At 47.2% G+C, this 21,838-nt stretch overlaps 1 protein-coding gene across 6 annotated transcripts in view; it reads left to right on the top strand.

Moving 5' to 3' along the window:
• The window catches only part of PALM2AKAP2 (PALM2 and AKAP2 fusion), a 448,665-nt gene that overhangs the window by 230,042 nt on the left and 196,785 nt on the right, over positions 1 to 21,838 (top strand). For all 6 annotated transcript variants that reach the window (XM_074361980.1, XM_074361972.1, XM_074361974.1 and 3 more), the window contains 2 exons: positions 20,365 to 20,479; positions 21,625 to 21,646. In XM_074361980.1, coding sequence (XP_074218081.1) covers positions 20,365 to 20,479; positions 21,625 to 21,646 — 137 coding nt within the window. The remainder of the gene's footprint in view (positions 1 to 20,364; positions 20,480 to 21,624; positions 21,647 to 21,838) is intronic.

Below are 21,838 nucleotides of genomic sequence, written 5' to 3' on the forward strand. Positions count from 1 at the left end.
TATGATACGATCTCTGCTCACTTCTCCAGCCTCATCTCCCATCATCGCCTCCTCTAATCTCTGGCCACACCAGTCGCTCTCTGCAGTTCCCTGCAGAGCCCAAGCTCTCTCTGTGTCAGCTTCCTTGTACCTGCCATTCCTTCTGCCAGGAACTCGTTTCAGCTTCTCTTCACTTGACTGCGTCCTACTGGTCCTTCAGGCGTCAGTTAAGATATCACGAGCCCTGAGCCCTGAGCACTGGTTTCATGTTCACCATGAGCATTTTTAGCCTAGAACTTGCTGTATCATAACACATATGAAGCTGTGGGGTTTTTTTTTTCTCTCTCTCTCTCTCTCTCTTTCTCTTCCTCCAGCCTCAGCTTCCTGCAGGCTAAGAGTCTAGTGTTCACTTTTGTATTCCCAAATCCTAGCACACTGCCAGGCACAAAGAGCTTTCATATGTATTTATTGGGAGGAGGAAGAAAAGGGTGACACACTCACAGTTGCTCCAAGTATGGATGCTTGCAAGACTTCTCTCTGCATGGGTATTTCCACTGAATGTTGGGCCTTTCTCTGTTGCTTTGATTGACACTTCATCATGACATGAACCAAAGGGAGCAGATTGTTTTCTTGGCACGGCTTTCATTTATCTAGAAGTACGGACAAGTACTGCCATGAGCAAATGTCCGTGCTCACAACTCTGAAGTGGTTGATATGGTATTCACTTGGAACAAGGTTATTAAATAGGTATTCATTGAGTGTTGTACATAGCGGTGGGCAGGATGTTGGAATTATACAAAAGAGGTCAAAGTCTTCTCCCCTGCTCTTAGGATCTAACAGTCTAGGTGCCCGATGGGTGGAATCTACATCCGACACTTGTGGGGAGATGTCAAACGTGTTCTTAAGGTAGCAGATGTTTGGAGAAAGGAATGATCATTGAGGACCTTAGGATTTGGGCTTTTACCCTGATGGGATTTGGCTAAGAATACTTCTAGGTGTTATTCATTCATCCAATAAACATTTATCACAATGCTTATGATAGAGGCCAAGCTAGGTTAGAGATAGATATAAAAATGGTACCATTGCTACCCTCAAGAGATCTGAAATCCACTCAATTGTAATGGACGACCACTCTGCAAAGCCCCTTAACTTGGGTATTCAGAGATCTCCTGAACCTTCTGGACCTATGTTTCATATTGCTTATGATTCCCATCATTTGATGTCAAAAGATCCCCTTCCAAGAAGAGAAAGAGAGTTAACTTTGACCTCAGACAGCACATTATAGTCTCAGCCTGGAACTTTAAATACCTGAATCTTTTAAAGCAGTAAAAAAAAAAAAAAAGAAAAGATGCTAAGTCAAGTTTAATAGGCCTCAGTTAATTGGAAAGAAATTCCAGATTCATGGGGAATGAATCCCATGTTGGGATGTGAACTGCACGGCTGTCACTGAGATGGAGCAGGTACACATGTGTATCACTAGATATAACCAGGCAGGAAGATAGCGGCCCTTCCTTGACCTCAGTGAGGCCTAGGCCCCTTTTAGCCCCAGGTCTCTAGGGCTGGACTTGATTTACTGGATGATGCAGTCATGAGGCCGCCGGCCACATGTGGGTTGGAATGGAGCTTAACTGGCCACATCAGCTGGTTGTCATGGATGCTCCGCACTGACCAAGCTCATTTGGCTTGTCACAGCCCAGCCACCTGTTGTAAACAGCTGGAGGGGGCCTGGCTCCATTTGAGGCTGTTACTGTCTCTGGCACGTTGTCTCTCCCTGGAAAGGGAGGGGAGCGTGGTGACAGCAAGGACAGGAAGCAGTCGATTGCCATGTCACAGAGTCACTCTCTTCATCAGGAGCTTTGGTCCAGGCGCGGCGAGGCACGAGGTGTCCCTTCTGCACAGGACCTGCCATCTCTTTGAAGACAAGGGAATCACAGACCTAACTATGGAAGCAACTCTGGAGAAAAGACTAGCGTAACAGGTTGGAGTCAGATCCTAGAGGGCTTTGAGTGCTGAGCTGAGGGACTCAGAATTTATCCTCTAGGCCGTGGAGTGTGATTAACAGTTTCAGAGCAGGGGAGTTGTAATAAACCCAGGAGGCTTGTTCAGTGCTACAGTTAGAGAAAGAAGGAGGCAGAGAAGTCAAGGGTAGACTGGGTACCAGCTGGACAGGTGACTAGTTTAGATTGAATTGGGCACGATCGAGGAAGATAATCTACCAGCAGAGGATGGACCGGGACGTGTAAAACAGGTCACTCAGTCATCCCCAAATCCTCATACCTGAGCCAGAGAAAGCACTGGGCAGGGGTGGCCCAGGGCTCTGGAGAGTTCTCAGGGAGAGGCATTGGTACATCGTAAAGACAGACTTCCAACCTGGGAACCAGTTCTAGACCTGCTCCTCATTATTATTATTATTATTATTATTATTATTATTATTATTATTATTATTATTATTATTATTATTATTATTATTATTCTCAGCAATATCTTGGGCCTGGATAGCATTCTACCATGATTCAGGGATTCCTCTTCCCCTGTGGTTCTGAAAGGCTGAGCAGGGACTTATTACAAGATACCATGAAGAGTCTCCTCTTTGGCATTGACTGACTTTGGTCTGAACCTCGGCTCTGCACCTCATTAGTTGCACGGGACTTGCAGTAAGCTACTTAACCTACCTGTAAAGCGAGAATCGATAACGGGTTTTTCATGTGGCTCTTGTGAGGCTTAACTGAGTTAATAGATGTAAAGTGTCTAATCAGTGCTGAGCACATAACGGGTCCCCAGCTCCTGTTTGTCTTTCTCTCCTTCCAGCACAGGGTTTGTCCTCTGTGCATCTAGTTTCTCTCCAGCCAGCGGCAGAACCTGGATGGGTGCGATGTGATCAGAGCAGTAGCCCCGTCTTTCATTATGAAGTCATTTCAGCCATCCCCCCGTTTTACTTTGCACAGTACAGGAAACCATCATTTTAATGCAGTACGGTAGCTAGATACCCCAGGAAGCCCTGTTTGGAGTCCTTTGTCAAGTGAGATGTGTCATCATTGCATTCTTTAACCCGCGCTGATTCTGTCAAGTTAAATTCCTTCAAAGGTGGAGTGCATCTCTGAAGTTACTTAGCTGCTCAGTCATACCTCAACTAGCACTTGGAATAGAAGGGCCCACAGCCTCGTTGCAGAGCCTGCCTGTCTGTCCCCTGACGTGTACTGTGCCAGTGGTCCTGGCTGGACTTGGAAATCCAAGGATGCATGAGACTGATTCGCTCTGGAAGGAACTCCCAGCCCAGAAGGGAACACAGCTGAACACTTACCCTGGCCCAGATGAGAACATGGGGGAGCAAGTGAACATGGGTTCCACAGGGACCCAGGATCCCCTTCATGCAAGCCCCTGGGATGGGCGCTGGGGTTTCTAAGATGACAGTGACCTGGCCTCTGCACTTGGAACCTCACAGACATCTTGAGCATCTTCTTGTGCTTGACCTCATGAGCCTGACGTCACTCCTGGCCTTGGGCGCTGGGTTACCAGATGTATGGCTGAAAAAGCTGCTCCTTGAGTGAAGGGCCAGGGACACTAATGTGCTGGAGAACCTGCCAAGCCAGCCTCAGGGAGGGAGGAGGCTTGGCAGGAGCACACCCTACAGGGTTTTGGTACTGCTTTGCAGAAGCGGGAAGAGCCACGGGCCTTGGGATCCGTGTCGACACAGCGACTGGCCTTCAGTGGTAGGGAGGACAAGTGTGTTGGGAAGGGTTGGCCATACTGGACTACAGGGTTGTTCCTTACTAGCATTTGGGGACACCTACTGTAGCTCATTGATGGTGACTTCTCTCCCGTGGCTCCTATAAAAATGAAGGTGATTCAAATGCTCCCAGCCACTGCTTCCTGAAGGCCCGAACCTCTGGATCTTCTCAGCCAGTTTCTCTCCCTGTTACAGAGCATGTAACAGGTTAGATTGACAGGGTACGTGCTTTGGCTGGAGATTTCTGCCCACATCACTCGGGGCAAGTGCACTGTTCCTTTGAGAATGAGAACAAAGCATCGAGGGTTATAGACGTTTTCATGTTGATATGTTGAGCTTTCTCTTCCCAAGTAACCACACGATACCAAATCCACACGCAGCAGTTTCCTTCCAGACACTATAGGTAAATTCCCAACCATACTACCTCAGTGGGTGGAGATGACTTTACCTGCCACTAGATGGCCCCCCACGTGCACATAAGCCTCTCCCACATTGAGACCTTGGATTAGATTCTCACACACACAAATCCTGATTTCCAACCTTAAAGCCAATAATCAATTCTTTAATTTTCCCTTTTAGCATTTAAATGATGGACTTACTCACATTCTCTAGAAAACCTGTTTAACATAAGGCTCTATGGGCGTTCTTCCCAATCTTATGGACCACAAACCTTACAACTAAGAGGTTGAATTTGAATTTATTCCATTAAATAGTAGGTTTTGGTTTGTCTCATTAAGTAGTGCATGCAGTGTTTAACAGCATAGTCTTTAAATTCAATTTTTTTATAAAGCACCAGAAGAGAAAAACAAATAATGCTTCCTCAATGGCAGGAAGTGTTCTGAGATTTTTTTTCCTCTTAACGGAGGCACTGGGGATTGAACCCACGACCTCATCCACACCAAGCACATACTCTACCACTGGGCTCTACCCTCCACCCCTGAGATATTTTAAGTATTAATCCATTTAATTTTCATCGCTTATAAATAGCTCTTCCATATACATCATTACAATCATCTGATAGACGAGGAAGTGAAGACAAAGAAAAATAAGGCGTTTCCCCATTGTTTCCACCAGTAAATGGCAGACTAATCGACCTCCTGATCCCGGCTCTTTTGCACACCCTCCTGCCTCCCACTGGTCCAAACAAGCAGGAGAGGCTGAGCAGAAATCAGATGTGGCATGAAAGGTATCTAGATGCTGATTTTCTCTTTTTTCCTTCGTCTCAATTTTCTTATCTATACCATGGGAACAAAACAATCCCTAATTGCTGAGAAAGGACTTTGTAAGCTGGAAAGCATCACATGGATGTCTGCTGTTATTATTTGCGGGATAATTTGGGTGTTGTGGGGCTATGAAAACTCCCATATTTGCCTAAGAAGCTTGTGACCTTTTACTCATGTACACAAAAAAACATTGCCTGCCTCTGTGTGAGATCTCCCATACCGAAACACCTGCACCATTTCAGTACCAAATCTGGTCTGCCCTGGGCTCTCTTTTACAGCTGAGTGTTGCAGTGAGATTTTCTGTGCTTTCAGCAGGTAATTCTCCCTTAGCCTCAGGATCCAGAAATCATAGACAATGGTAGGGCAATTGCAGGGCTGAGACTGCAGCTGAACAGAGAGATGGCCAGTGCCAGTTCTGTACAAGCCAAACCACCACCAAAAAAAAAAAAAAAAAGGCAGATCAGTTTAAAGAAAAAAAATAAGAAAGAAAGAAATTATTATTTTGGAACTCAAAGTACTATTTCTGTATCCAAGGGTTTCCATTTCCAGTGGCACATCAGACCATCCCTTTGACAGAAGACTTCAAGTACAAGTCTCTGGATCCGTTTTAAAGGGCATTCTTCTTCTTTGGACCTGATACAGGTCTTACGTCTCAGTTTTGGCTTCTGTAATGCTTTGTGACCCAGGCTTTGATCCCAACATGGGAATCATTTCATCTCTGAAGGTTCTTGCTGGCAGGCTCTTTGTATAAGGAAAATTCTGTTTTCCTCTGGGATTTGAAAACCCAGAAATAGACAGCATTCTTAGCCGACTCCTCAAGACACTGGCTGTTGTAAAACTGACTCAGGGCTGATAAGTCTATCGGGATAAAGTGTGTCATCAGAAAAAAATATTTATACATTTATTTTAGTTCCAAAAGTTTTTGTCTCAGAACCCCATAATAGATGGGGTGTGTGTGACTTTCTTTACCTTCTGCAGGGCCTTTTTGGGGCTTTGGTCCCCACTGTTCCCTTAAGCCTGGCTTCCCAGAGCTCAGGCCATGTGGGCTCATCCAAGGCTGTTCTCTCTCTCCCTGCCCGGCCTCCACGCCACCAGGGGGCACACTTGAGCCAGGGCCAGGAGGCTATCGCTGCTTCTCAAAACCGCATGCGCCACTGGAAAAGAGCCCGACAGGGCCTTCTCGCTGGCATTTCAAAGACTAAGTGTCTCTGTTGTATCTGTAAGATGGGAAAATAACCGGGGGATGTCCGAAGGCTCTGTGAATGTACCAAGGGGAAACCAGCAGTGCAGGGCCGGCAGTGCCTGCAGCCCACGCGAGATGCTCCAGGGTCTGTGTTGGGTGTGGCCTCAGCTTCTCTGCCGTGGGAAGAGGGGAAGCCTCCGCGTTTGCCTAGACCCCAGCAGTGTTACTCCAAGCCGTTTCCTGCTGCGGCCACGTGGGGGCAGTGATGAGGCTCATCAGGGGCAGGGCTGGTTCTCCTGGTGGAACTTGCAGATTTGAGACAATTTCGGTCCTTGGAACATTTTTAATGAGGGCCTCGAGGTTCAAACTCATGTCTCAGGCAACACTTTACCACAGACCATCAGAGAGGACGCAGGTGGTACAGCTGTATTGCCTCCCTTGCCTGAGAGGAGCCGCCCGCCGGTACCTCTGTCAGTTGGACAGTGGCAGGGAAGTGGCCAGGAGAGGTGGGCCAGAAGGGAACGCCGAGGGCCTTGCTAACCCCACACAGACTCCAGTCACTGGGGTCCCTCAGCTACTCTTGCTCATAGTGTCACAACTGAATGTTACCCATTTTTTTCTCCAGCCCAGCCTGTGGGGCCACACTCAAAAAGGTTAACTTAGGACGTACTCCATGTCATCATAGCATCCCCATCAATCAGTGGAACCCTTTTTTGCTTCCTGCAATAGCTCATGCCAAGCACAACCTTGTCTCTTGCCTGAATAAATCCTAATTGATCTTTATGCTTTCATCCTGATCCTCTCCCACATATCCATCCTCCACACAGTGGCCAGCGTGGTCTTTCTCGAATGTGGCTGACCACATCGCTCCCTAAAACAGACAAGAAACTGAAATGGTTTCCTGTTGCCTTCAGGATCGAATCTAAACTCCTCAGGGTGGCAGTCAAGAGCCATTGCATCCTGGACCATTCCCTCCCCGTCACTCTCTTCCCACCAAGAGCACTCAGAAGAGTCACATCCAACAGAGGTCCTCACTCATGCACTTGAACCTCCTCGTACATTTCTGCCTCTGAGCCCCTTTGTCCACGCTGTCACTTGGGCCTCCTAGAAGCCTCTCTGCCCTGATAATTTTTTTTCTCATCCGTCAAGATCCTACTGAAAGATCCCCAAGCTCCTGAGGTCCCGCCCTGCCTGCTCCCTAAGCAGAGTTAGTCAGGCTGTCTGCTTTGCATTTTCCCAGCACCGGGGACATCCAGTGAGAGCCCTGCTGAGTGCTGTTCTGTAATTGTTTATACACCTGCCTTCCTCATCATCGGATGATGATCTTCTCAAAAGTAGTGACTGGGTAACCCTCTCTGTACTAACTCAACCCATACTTGATAAGCAATTAGGGAATGACCCAGTGTATTCAATTCTCTCAGTAGACCAGAGAGACCCAAACATTGCGGTGTCTGCTTTCATCACCTGGGCCAGGAACTGACCCGGTTTTCTTTTTAGGCACTTTCCTCCCAGCCGGGTGCCTGATCTCTGAGCCTCCTATGTACCTCGACCCCCAGCCCCAGGGCAGCCCTTGGCTCCAGGGAGAGGAAGGGGCAGAGCTCCGTAGCTGTGCCTCTGAGAACAGGCGTGGAACAATGGCAGGAAATGTCCAAGCGGGGAACAATCAGCCAGGCACAGCCCATGTGGAGGAGCTTCCTGATTGGCTTGATTTGTTCTGAGCAGGAACTCTTAGAATAACTTTGGAATTATCCCAGTGGGATGACAAATTTCTCCACTGAGGAGGAGCCGTCACCTGGTCATGTCAAGCCTGGGAAACACGATTAGAAGAAAAACAAAACTGAAGAGAAAGATCCCTTTGGGAAGATGCATTTGGATTTAGCGCAGCGTCCCAGGCGAGCCTCCTTTGGAATCTCCCATTCAGGCACCACTGAGCCTTACAGATGGAGACTGTTCTCCCCTCCAGGGCTCAGAGGCCGGAGGCTCTGTTTGTCCTTGGGTGCCCTGTCGGGCAGCTCATGGAAGCCCAGGCTGTCAGTGGCCACAAGCTGGAATGCCCCCTTTCAGAACCACACTCCTGCAGGAGATGCTGATTGAGCACTGGCTGTGTACAAAGCGTTGTAGGCACTGCGGGGGACGGAGCGATATACCAGATGCTGTTTCCACTCTGACAGCGCGTTGATTTCCAAACCACGTTCTGTTCTGGGGAAGGGCTGACCCGAGGCAAGGATGCCGTGTGAGGAGGGTCGGGGTGGGGGTGGGGTGCTCCCAGTCAGCTCAAGCTTCTGCCAGAGCAGCGTTCCCTGATCAAGAGATTGGAAAAAACAATTCTATACCAAAAAGAGGCAATCCCAAAAACCTTTGGACGTTTTTCATTTACTCTTGGAAGGAAGCAGCACAGGGCAGCAGTTAATATCCTGGGCTCCAGCAGCAGGCAGACCTGAATTTGGGTCCCAGAGCTACCATTTCCTGGTGGAAGGTCACAAGTAACTGAACCTCACTCACCCTCCGGTCCGTCATCTGTCAAGTGCAATTATAGTAGTAGTTACTATGCAGATCGCAGAGAATTAAATAATGCTTACAAACCATGTAGCACATTGTCTGGCCCGTGGTAAATGCTTAACAAATGTTAGCTCTTTCTGCCACCACTCCTGTTAGACGGTAAATCATTTTTTTCAATGTACTCATTACTGGATCAACTCAAGTATCTTGAAAGCACTACCAGTCTCCCCAGAGTCACCTCCAGTATGGGACCACTGGCAAAAATGTGTTGATTATCCACAGTGTGGGCATTTATAAAAGCTGTGTCTGAAGCTGTGTGGATGGGCGCAGATACAGAGGCTGACGGGAAACTCTAACTCAGCAGGAAAGCAATCACAGAGTGCTGGATTTAGGCATAAACAGAGAATAAACAGGGATTTGAAAGAGAGGAATGCACCACATAAACAATTTTCACAGTCAAATATGAAGACCCATATGCTGCTGGCATGAAGGAGTGAACTCAAAGAGAATCACAGGGGGAAATGAAGTAAACGGGAAGACTGTCCGTCATTCTGGACCAATTTCTGGACATCTGTGTGTCCTCTGCCTGTGGTTTTATTTAGGTGAACCCCAGAGTAAATAAGAATAGTACATTACACACACATGGAATCGGGTGAAATTATTTATTTGAGATATTTGGGGAAGAGTGAAAAGTACAGGAAAATACAGCAGCTACCTTCTGTGTTATCTCAGAGACAGCAAATAAGACAAGTTTCTTTTTAATGAGTTCTTTTTCCCAAGTCCAGAGTTGCCGTTATTTTAAATTTTTTTTAAAGAATCATTTTTGACTGAAGGAATGGAACCACAGGCTCTGTCTTGAGTCTACTTCCCATTAAGAAAAAATTTGTGCATTCATTTACTCAACCAGCAATTCTTGAGAATTTTCACTGAGCCAGGTTCCTCTGTGGACACAAGCTAACTAGATGCTAGAAGCCATATTCAAAGGAAGCTGAGGAAAAGATGGTATAAAATAGATAAACAGCAAGTTTATACTGTAGAGCACAGGAACTGTATTCAATATCTTTAGTAATCTGTAATGAAAAAGGATATGAAAATGAATATATGTATGTACATGTATGAATGAAACATTATGCTGTGCACCAGAAATTGACCCATCATTGTAAACTGACTGCACTTCAATTAAAAAAAAGAGAGATGATTATTATCCTCATGAGGTTTGCAAATAGAAGTTAGGGACCCCAAATCCATAAAAAGTGATGAAAATACAATGGCATAAAATTAGCGATAGAAATGTGTCTATAAGATATGGCCTCAAGAGAGCACGGGAAAGGTATCAGGGAAGATTTCTGAAAGAGAGGATTCCTGAGCAGATTCTTAATAAGTAGTAATTCTCCAGGGATCAAACTGACAGAACTTAGTGGCTAATGTAGATGTGTGGTGTTTACCAGACAGGGGTGAGTCAGAGGTCAAGATAACATCCAGGCTTCCATCTTGAGTAGAATGGATTGGTGGTGGTACCAGCAGCTGAACGAAAGAATGCCAGAGGGAGGAACCGCTTTATGGAGAAGATGAGCTTGGTGGTGCATATGTTGGGTTTGAGGTACTCGTGGAGCGTCCAGGTGGAGACATTGAAAATGCAACTGTATATAGGGGCCGGAGTTCAGGAGAGAGGCTGAAGGTACACGTTGGGCAGATGTCAGCATATGGGTGGGAATTAAAGCATGAGGTGGACGTGATTAGCCAGGGGTAAAATATGTCGAGCAAGAACAGTGAGTCATGTGAACGTTTAGTGAAGGCGTGGGAGAGGAGTGATACTGAGAATATAGCGTCGTGGCACCTGGAGGGGAGGAGGAATGGTCCACAGCGTTTTATAAAAGGAAGAAGTCAATGGATTCACACTGAAGAGCATCCATTAGGCGTGGCAGTTAGGATGTCATGGACTTTAATAAGACCAGGTACAACAGCGGGGCGGGTGCCCAGGTGGAGTGGAGTAAGTCAGGGAGGGAGGGGATTGGAATGTGAGGAAGTGGAGGCAGCAAGAGGCAAGTGCTCTTGGGGAAACTGGATGAGATTCAGCAGTGACTCGAACAGGAGGCAGGATCAAGAGAAGCTGACCCATTTTTAGTATGAGAGAATGTATTCTAAAGGGACTAAAGGGGAGGAGGCATCTTGGAGGGAGGTTGAAGCTTCAGGGGACAGGGGATCATTGATAAAGGGCCATCCCAGAGGAATCTGCACAAGGTCAGGTACATAGGTGGAGGCACTGGCCTTCAACAGGAGAGTCTCTGAGTCAGAGGCAGGAGGGTAAAGGCTCTTCCTACAGCAAGAGAGATTTCTTGGGCAGAAAGGGTGTGAGCTACTGAGATGTGTGTTGCTTTGAAAGGAGATCATCTCACTTTCATGTAATCAAAACTCTATTTCTGATGAAAACAGACCCAGGCAAGAATCACACCCAAGAAATCAGTGCTCAGCGCAGGCTTGGAAATGATTTTCTGTAGCAGAAATCAACTTGCACAGATTCTGCCAGTCTGAGCCATGTGATTCCAGATGGAATAAATACGCACGAGTAGGCTGGTTTCCATGGGCTAAGGAAAACCGATGGAGAGGAGTTTCATTCATGTTTACCTGGGATTAGATTTGACTGACCAACATCAGTAATGAAGAGTGCTAGTATGTCTCAGCTGGATACTTAGATAAAAATAGAAGTCAATCCAATATTGATTTTTTTTCCAATGAATACACAAATTGTAGCATAGTTGGTAGAGGGTGGAGGGAGTAGCAAAACCAAGTCAAGAGTTTTAGAAGTACATTGAATAGCACAATCTCCGAGTTGGTCTCACTATAGAATCCTTTAAAAGTATGTTCCTGCTTTGCCTGGCTTTTCATTCACTCAACAAATATTTGCTGAGCATCTTTATGTACAGGGAAAGATATGCAGTACAGTGATAAAATATTCTCAGGAGAGGGGTGGTACCCTATTACCAGGTGGAGTATACCAAGTACCTAAGAGGGCTGGGGTAGTAGGCGGAAGGGATTTAAAGAAAACATTACTAAGGAAATAGAGTGTGGTTTGGGCTTTGATTGTTAAGTGTGTTTTCAGAAGATGGAGTTGAGAGTGGGGAGTCATTCCAGGCTCCTTCACAGAGCAGCATGCCGTCCGTTCTGGCTAGAACACAGGGGAAGGGGTTAGAGCAGAGCGTGGAGGGTGTGAACTTCCAGCCTAAGAAGTTCAATCAGACTCGGGAAGGAGGTGGTGGAGAACCATCAGCTTTTCAACAAGGGAAAGGATGTGAGCTATCCTTTAGGAATTCTGAAAGGGACCGTTCTCCTCTCGGCCATATTTCTGTCTCAGTAATGACGTGGGGGGAAAAAAATGAAATGGGCCTGAGTTTCCACTGACACCTTGCAGTCAAGGAAGGTTCTGTTCTTTCACAAGGAGAACTGGAAGTCCTCTGTTTACTTAAGGGCCGTTAACCTTTTTCACAGTTAAATGATAAATGATCTGCAGTGATTCCAGATATACTCATCTAAATAAAAGGAAACTGCTTCCTTGCAAATTGAGTCACAAGTGAAAAATATTTGGGAAGTGCCATAGAAACAAATGCACTGTTTTCCTGAAGTATAGGAAATGAGTTTTGTAGCATTTATTTGTGCGAAAGCAAACAGTATTCTCCTCAGTACCCTACCTAGAATATAGAAACAGAGAGCTATTAAGATAGAGAAGGAGAAAGAGAGGGAGGGAGGGAGGAAAGTAGAGAGAAAGAGAGAGTGAGTGAGAGAGAGTGAGAGAGAGCTAAATATTCTTAGAATGGAGGGAGGGGTTAGATAATCAGGTCTCAGGCAGAACTGAGGTCCAGGCAGCACGAACTGATGGATGGGGCAGTCTTCAGAATCCTGCAGTCAGAATGTTTCACGCCCAATGATTCTCCGTCCTTGGGCCATTCCTTTCAAGATGCAGATGGCTGGCCAAGGGTCCAGTGGACCTAGGTTCGTTATATTTTTGCTCCTTGGCCAGGAACGTGGGGCCCTCCAATCAATACTTTCACCAAATCCAACAAGGAGCCCCAGAGAGACTGTGGAAGATCTGCAGTGGAAAAGCTGGATGTTGCTTCCCAAAGGAAAGGGACTTGGATCCTGGGCAGGCAAAATTAATCATGCTCACCGCCTTAGTGTCTGTCACCACACTCACTTCTGGACCACAGATAACGTGTCTTCTGCTCCCACCCTGTAACCAGAACTCCAGCGTCACGGGTGAGCTCTGAGTCATTAAGTCTTCTGTGCAAGGGAGACTAGCTCACTGCCTTGCAAGGCTGGGAGGGCCTTCAAAGTGTAAGGACAGCCCAGTCTTCACTTTTCCTGATGTGATTCGGCAGGCAAAGCTGTGAGCATCAGACTGACAGAAACATTGCTGTCCCAACACACCAGAGATGCTAAGGCGTGGATGATTACTATTGTGCAAGGGTAGGACCTTCCCTGCTGAGACTTTGGAGAGGGCAGGGATTTGGGCTGGGGTGGGCTGAAGCGGGTCCAGCTGAGCCTTACTTTATAAAGGTTGATTAGCAGGAGTGAATTGCAAACCTTGTAATCACTTTTTTTTCTTCTTCTTTTGCCGCTGAGTTAATGAGGTTGTAGGCTGTGATTAGCTATGCCCCACAGCCTCAGCATACTTCAAAATTCAACAGTAGGCAGTAAATGTCTTGCATTACTTCAGATTAAATGTGGATGCAAGTAACGGAGACCCACAGTAACCGTGGCTTAAACGAAACGTTTGTTTCCTCCTCCAGGAAAAATCCACAGGTAGGCAGTCAAGAGCTGTCTGGTGGCTGTGTGCTGTGAAGTCCTCAGGGACCCAGCCTTCCTCCAGCTTCTGCTTGTCCCATCTTTGTCCTCAGTCTAAGGGGGCCGTCAGAGCTTCACCTACACACCTGTGCATTTTAGGCAGCAGGATGAAGGAAGGGCTAAAGAAGATTCTAGAAGCTCCCCTACAACACTTTGACTTACATCCGTTTGGACAGAATATACTCCACGTGGCTACAAAAGATGCTGAGGACCATGGACATTGGTCTGTATGCCCAGTACCCTGCTTAACAGGAGGGGTTACGTTGCTATGAAGGAAGAGGAGGATGGGGATCGGTGAACAGTGAGCAGCACCTTCTTTCTACATTCTGCCTGGTGCTGGACACATGAAGAGGCGGGCGGGCAGCTTTCATCTCCTCTGAGAAGCAAAAGTCCTCCCTGAGGTTCTTGCTTGTGGGTTGGTCAGACGGGCACTGCCCTTGACTGCTGAGCTATGAAATTGCACTTCTAGGGACAAGAGCAGGTCCGAGTTCAGTGCCTCTGGCCAGTCTGTCAGCATCTCCTTTTCCTTCTGGGAGAAGTTCCTGAGACGCTAAGGCACGTCGATTGAGCGGCAGTGGTTGGCCTGTTCCCGGTTTCTGGGTGTGACCTGGGCCCATGTCCCTCGGTAGTGAGGAAAGTTGTAAAGGGGCCATTGTCAGGAATAGGCTGGTCTTGCTCAGAACTCCTTCAGAAATATCCTTCAGGTCCCCAGGATTCTGTGAACGTTTCTTTACTGCTCCTCTTGCCTCCGCTTTTAGTTGGTGCTGAGTTGGCTCCATGAGGAAGCCCAAAAGTCCCTGTTCGTCCTTGGTCACTCCACCCTTTCCCCTTCTGCCCTCCCCACCACCCACCACCCCACTTCTGGGCCCCAGTGCACATCCCCTGGGCTCCCCACTGAGTAGTCAGTCCCATTTGCCCTGGGTCCTCCCGTTTCCCAAGTGGAGCCCCTGTGAGTCACGGTGTTTGCTACACTTGACCTCTGCACTTCCACGGGCTGGAATTCAGACCATGAGTGAGAGCTGTGGGCAAATGAACTTTGCGTAAATCTGGGAGCTGGCGTTCTGATGGTCAGCACTGTTCAAAGAGGGAGGGGCTGCCTTGGGAGGTGATGAGTTCCCCGTGTGCAGAGGATTTCAAGCAGAAGTAAGATAACTGCTGGGTGGAGTCCAGTTCAGGGGCTTCGTGTTTCTGAAAATCAATTAGATGAAATGGCTTCCACTTCAGCTTGACCTTCTGTGATTCTGTGAGCATGAAAAATACGTTGTGTTGCAGTGTGCATTCTGAAGGAAATGAGGGAAAAGGAGAAAAGTGTTCCTAGGGAGGTAGTAGAAAGTAGTGGCAAAGAGTGTGGGTTCTCTAGTACTGGTTCTTGAGAACCAGGGTCCAAATCCTGGCCCTGCGTTATGTGACCCTGGACAAGGCAGTAGGTTTTGTGAATCTCAGTTCCTATGTAGTGGGAGTGGAAGAATTCCTTCTTCACAGGATATTGGGAAGATTAAGTATCGTAATGCATGTAAAACATTTAAAATCATGCTTAGCACGTAGGAAGCGCTTGAAAATTGCATTCAGCTGTGATCACAACAGTGGCTTAAACTCACAAGAAATCCAGAGCAAACTGTCCAGAGCTGGCATAGCCATACCATGATGCTGTCTAAACCTGGGCCATTTCTCTCTTTCTTTACCCTCAGCCATCCTCAGCAGACTCTTGCCCCTGCAGACCCAAGGTGATGATTCTGCCGATAGCATCAAATCCCTTACTGTAGGCAGAGTGAGGACCCCTACATCCTGATTCCCAGAACCTGTGAGTGTATTAGGTTACATGGCAAAGGAGAATCAAAGTTACCAATGGAACTAGGGTCTCCAAATACCTGATTTTAAAGTAGGGCGATTACCCTGGATTATCTGGTTTGACCCAATCTAATCATAAGGATCCCTAAAAGGTGGAGGAGGGAGCAGAAGAAAAAGAGTCAGAGGGAGATGCAGCATTGCTGACTTTTTCAATGGAGGAGGGGGTCATGAGGGTGGGTGGCCTCTGGAAGCTGGAGAAAGCAAGGAAGTGATTCTCCCCTAAAGTCTCCAGAAGGGAACACAACTCTGTCACCTTGATTGTAGCCTGATGACCTGTGTCGGACTTCTGACTATAGACATGTAATATAAACGAGTTTATATTGTTGAAAGCCCCTGAATTTGTGGTCATTGTCACAGCAGCGGTTAGAAGCGAATACATCTCTTGCACCAGGTCCCTGTACCAGGCAGGAAGAAGGGGCACGTGCCACTGAGGTCAACCCTTCTCTTCCTTTTAAGGAGCTTTCCCGGAAGTCCCACCCAACAGTTTTTCCATACATCTCATTGGCCAGAACTGTACTGTGGCCACCTTTTTACACAAAGGAAGCAGGGATGTGTAAATTTTCAGCTGGGCACATTGCCATGGATCTCCAACAAAATAAGGATTCTGTTAGCGCAGAAGGGGAGAAGAGACGCTGGGCAGGCAACTTGAAGTCCCACCACGTTCCCTGGTGGCACTGACATGTCTCCAACGTGTCATGCTTTTCTCCAGCCCCTTTTGGGTCATATTGTAATTTTTGTGTTTACTTGGCTGTTCCCATTGCCCGACCAGGAGCCGACTTAGCTCTCTGTTCCTGATGCTCATCGCAGTGCCTGAGAGAGAAAAGGTGTGCTTGCATTAAGTTGGACGGATGGATGTACAAATGGATTTCGAAATACAAGAATGATCGATGCACTTCATAGTGTCATAGGTCCTTTGTATTTTCCCGTGACTGAGGTCTATTGGGGTTAGGTAGATTTTATAAGACCATTTGGCCAGGATCGCAACCTCATCTCCAGTAAATTGAACCTGCTCAGCTGCCGTGTGTCACCTTTCCTTACTGTCCTTTACGGTCTGCTCCTTGCTCAGAAGAAACTGAGCACGCTGGTCGGAGGCTGTTATGCACACCTGTCTCAGCCTGAAGAGCCTCGGTTAACCTTGAGTGTAAATTACACTTCCTGCCTGTTCTTTATTTTTAGCTTGGCAATATCTCCTTGGCTCCTCCAAGAAAGACTGCATTAGATTTCGGTCATGAAACTGCAAAACATTGGCATTTCTAGTCTGGCTGGGATGACTGTTATTAACCCCATGACACTCTATTTCTTGGGAAGCCCCTCAGCCCTGGGACTCGGGTTTTCTGTGGAGAGCTGGTGGCCTGGGCCATCCACTACCTACATGCGCCATTGTAGAGAAATTTGCTACTTAGATCTGACTTACATAAACTCAGTTTCCCACGTTCAGTCCTTCTGGATGAAACTCTGTTGTTGTTATCACGAAAGTCTAGTTTTGTTGCTTTGTTTTTTCCCTTTCTCTCTCTCCGTTCCTTCTCAGTTACGCAGTATCATGACCCAGATCTTTAGCACTTGAGCTATAATAGCCAAGAGCCCTGAAACCCATAGGGCCCTGGGGCCCTCAGTGAAGACATTTGGGCCAGCAAGTGGGCATCAGGTCACAGAGAATTCTTAACCACTTGGGGCTGCTTCCCCGGGAGAAGTGAGTTATTTAGAGTCCACCTTATTTTTTTTTAAGTCAGCTATTTTTTAACCCAGTTTTATTCCAGAATCTCCTGTAGCACCAGGCTCTGAGTGCAGGCAAACAAGCTCCATAAATGTTGGTTGAATTGAATGTAAAGTGACATTGACGTTCACCCACTTAATCCCTCCCTCGACGCAGGAGAAGCTGAGCCCCTGGGCTCCTTTCTGGTGCCACGGCCTGTGAAAGGAGGCCTCAACACTAGGTGGACGGTGTTGTTTTTATTCTGGTTAGATCAGGAATGCAAATTTTTTTAATTGGGAAAATACTGAAAACTATAAAGAAGAAAATTAAAATTCCCCAGTGTCCCATTCCCCAGAGACAACTACCGCTCATATTTTCCTGTTTTCTTGATCTTAAACCTCATGAAGGGGTACCTGTATCCATCCCAGACTTCTCTGAGGATTCGGGGAAACAGAGAGAGGGTAGTTCACAGTCTTTCTAATCTTTTAGCTTCAGGTGTTATTGGGATATATACATAACATACATCTATACATATATTTATATAGATGTAATATATATATTATTGTATATCACTAGAATATAATACATGTAATATTCACGTATATAATATAGATCTCTCTAGTTAGCGATGGCCACAATAGTGCTCTAGGACAAACTACTCTCAAACTCTGGTTTAACACAAAAATCACTTGTTCTCGCTCACACTTCTGTGAGGAGTAGGCTGAGTGTTGGCTGATCTCGGCTGGGCTCAGCTGAGTGGCTCTAATTTAAGGTGCTGGTCTGACTGGGCATGGCTTCCGACTCGGGGTTGGGCTCCTGTCTACTCCCCACGTGTTCCTTCCAGGGCGCAGGCTGAAGGGACAGCCGCTGCCCAGAGAAGCTCTTCTCTTGGTGTTGGCAGGGGCGCAAGAGGATGAGCCCAACTGGGCAAACACATTCCAAGCCTCTGCTCGTGGCACGTCTGCTAACGTCACATTGGCTCAGGCAGGTCACATGGCTGCACCCTAAGTCAAGGGGCCGGGAAGTACGTCCCACCCACCACAAGGCCAAAGCCAGTCGTGTGCCCAAGACCAACATCAGTGGGTCACGGACGTAACGTGTTTGCCTTCCCACAAAAGTGAAGGGGGAAGGAAGGGAATATGTTTGAGAATAATAGAATCTACCCACATCCTAAATATCAGCTGAGGTCCTTGGTTTTTTGAGATTCAAATGAAATCTGCTCAGAACTCACCCGGCCAGTACTGTCATCCGGTCTCTCCAGGAGACCTCTCACCTGGAGCCACCCTACCCACTGAATTAGTTCCATTTATGGGTCATTTGAGTTGTCCCTATTCCATGCTCACATCCCTTTCCTTGATTGCTCCCAAAATAACTTACACAGATGTGTGTAACAGATTTGCTCAACCTTTGGAACAGCCAAGGAGCTTCCTATCTCGTTGCTTACACATGGGTGTTGCTCAGCCCTCTCCTCTAGATTCTCCTCGCATCCCAGCCCACACACAGCCTCTCAGGTCAGAGCTTGCCAAAGAATTCTCCCCGGGTTCAGAAATCCTGAAGAGCTCAGCTGGGCTGAGCTATGCCTTTTTGCAACTTGGTTCAGCTTTCTTCATTCATTCAACCTGCTTGTATTGAGCGTTTGTGCCCTCCCCTTCATGAATTTATACTTGAGTAGGGGAAATTAGTAATTTATGCGTACTCCAACAGAGGGTTGAGAGTTATTAAACCTGAGCACCGTTGGGTTTGGGAGCCACATCATTCTGTGTTGTGGGGGGTTGTCCTGTGCTTTGTAGAATGTTTATCAGCATCCCTGACTGTTACCCATGAGATGCCGGTAGCACCAACCCCGCTATCCTTAGTAATGGACAACCACAGCATCTCCAGACATCACGAAATATCCCCTGGGAGACAAAAGCACCTAGGTTGGGAACCATCGCTCTAACATATAGTGGACTTGAGACTTGAAAAGACCACTGGCTTCATTATCTCTTGGTGGTGAATCTATGAAAGCCTCATGGGGTGGGTGGTATCTGAGCTAAGACTTCAAGAATGGTTAGAGTTTGGAGATGGGTTTCTTGGAGGAGGGAAAATTGTTGGGCACAGAAGGGCAGCCAAGGAGTAGCTCTGTTTGACTACAGCAAAGTGAAGCGGGCCCATTGGCAAGAGTGGAGGCTGCATAGGGACTTGAGGTTAGATACTGTCGGGCCATCTTAGTCATTGTAAGGACGTCCACTTTTACTGTCAGTGAGATGATGAGTACGCCTGAAGCTGAGTTCATTTGCAGAGGGTGCGGTTATACGCAGAGTCTGTCTTCATAACCCAGAGTAATCACTGCAAAGTCTCATCCATCCAGAGGTCATTTTTCTGATGCTCAGGAAGGGTGGAAGAACACATTCAGACCAAATGGTTTGGAGGCATAATAGCCTGGAGTCCTGTAGGCAGGGGAACACCCATCCCTGCAGACCCCCAAAGGCATCGCTGCGTTACAGCACCACCCTAGTACGCCAGCACGCGCAGCGTGTAACAAGGCAGTGAAGTCCCGTAGAGCCCACTTGGCAAGAGTTTAGCACAGTGGTTAGGAGCAGGGTCTAGAATTACACTTCCTGCCTTGAATCCTCGCTTCAAGGCTCTGCAGTGGTAAACTAGTTCCTTAACCTGGCCAAGCCTTAATGATCTCATCTGTAAAATGAGGATTCCCTACTCACAGGGTCATAGACTCGTAGGTCCCTGGGAAGGTTAAATACAATAATCCATGTGGGAATTCTTAGCTCAGTTCTTGACACAGATTTTAAAAGCTAAGTAGTTATTACTATCCTTTCACTGAACGGGTATAGCCACCAGACTTCCACCAAATCATCACTGTAGCGGCTGTTCTGAAATAGTCCCAGGGTCTCCTGGCTGTGTTGAAATTTCCTTTTTGGAAAATACGTAGGGTGGTTGTGAAAACTGAGAGAAGTTCCAGGCACATGGGGGCAGTCATATCAGTCCCTTCCATCTCCTCTCTTCTTGGCCATAGAGGTCGGGCCACTGAGGAAGGTGACAGCAGGCTCCCAAGGGTATTAAGTCCTATGCTGTGTGAAAATCTCTACCTCCAAGTCAAGAATGTGCACCTGAGGAGAACTGAAGGGGAGGGACCAAAGAATATTGCAAAGTGGTGGCAATGAACTCGTGGCATCACCTCTGGGTTGTTTTCCTTTGACCAGTGTCAGCAAAGCTGAAAACACAGGATGCTCTGTAAAATAAAACCGTGGCGGGATACCACAGCGTAATGTGAAACAGAGACCGCCAGGAAGTCGCCCAGCAGGAAGGAGCTGCTCTCTGGCCCAGAGATGGCAGGACAACAAAGTAACCTGTCCTCTGTTTGTATGTCTTCCAGGCTGGAGCAGGAAATACAAGCACTAGAAAGTGAAGAGTCCCAGATATCTGCCAAGGAGCAAATCATCCTAGAGAAACTGAAGGAGACAGAGAAATCCTTCAAGGACTTTCAAAAGGTGAAGAAAACCAGTATGATTTCTCTAAATTATATCCACGGGGAAGTAAGCACTAGCAGTAGTCGGTGTGGATAACAAGTCTGAGCCACGCGTTCTGAAACGAAGGGCAGATGGATGAGGACTAGTGTCATCTCTGAAGCTCAGAGTGGCCCGTCTTCAGGTGTGGGACCCCCTGGCCTGCCCGGAAGCCCGGAGAAGAGTCATGAAATTAACCCCATCTCCCTGCTATCCAAACCCTTTCTCTGTCTGATGCCTGAAAAGTCATCTCCCGTTAGACTCCAGATTTCCAGAACCAGTTCTTACGAAGCAGATTGAACAGGCTCCCTCTGGCTTTGAGTCTTTCCTTTATAAAAAGGCCAGAGACAGAATCGTACCAAATGGACATGCATTCCAAAAACAAAATGTCAATATGTGAAAATTTACTGTACAGGCTGACCCCGGAGATACTGCGGGTTCAGTTCCAGACCACCGACATTAAGCAAATTCCACAATAAAGCTAGCCACACCAATTTTTTGGTTTCCCGGTGGATATAAAAGTTACGTTTACACTATACTGTAGTCTGTTCCGTGTGCAATTGCATTGTGTCTTAACAAAAACCATGTACGCACCTTCATTTTAAAATAATGCTGTTGGAACAATGGTGCTAACAGACCTGCCTGACTCAGGGTTGTCAGAAACCTTCAGTCTGTTAAAAATGCAATAAAGCACAATAAAGTGAGGCATGTCTGTATATGAAAACAGATGGTGCTGTGCAGCAAAGAGAGAACCCAGCAGGCCCTGAGTAGCTCAGGACCCTCCCTCCATTTTATAACTCCCGTTTCCTCAGGTGCCCAGCAGCGGTAGAGGGAAAACAGTCTAAACATATTCCTTTTATAATGGGATTTTCTGACAGCTCTTCTCCAACACAACCAAGGATATTTGCTGGATAACTGAAATAAATCTCCACTGGGAGAAATTCAACATAGGGTGGGGAGGGTAATCCTTACCCCTAAATTTCAGGATCGCAAGCAAGTTTCCCAGAAGGAAACAGAGCATTGGGTTTGCCCAGCACAGTCAAGTTCTGGGGTAGAAAGGCAGGTTAAATGAGTGAGGGGTCCTCTCCCCACGTGTGTAGTAACGGTCTACCCTGCTTTTGTTTCCACAGAGCTTGTCCAGTACGGATGGAGGTAAGTGTATGTGCTCTCTCCCCGTCTGTACCTGAAGGTTTTCATCTGGCAGCATAGTGGGTTTCACACACATAGGGTCACCAGGAGACGTGATGTGTGTGTACGGGCATCAGAGAGTGCTGTTTGCAGGCACCGAGGAAGTCCACGCCCCCAGTCTCCTCTGCCTGTCCCCTTCAACCATGGTTTCTTGGC

Source organism: Camelus bactrianus, chromosome 4 (genome assembly GCF_048773025.1).
Source record: "Camelus bactrianus isolate YW-2024 breed Bactrian camel chromosome 4, ASM4877302v1, whole genome shotgun sequence".
In the NCBI taxonomy this organism is placed as follows: Eukaryota; Metazoa; Chordata; class Mammalia; order Artiodactyla; family Camelidae; genus Camelus; species Camelus bactrianus.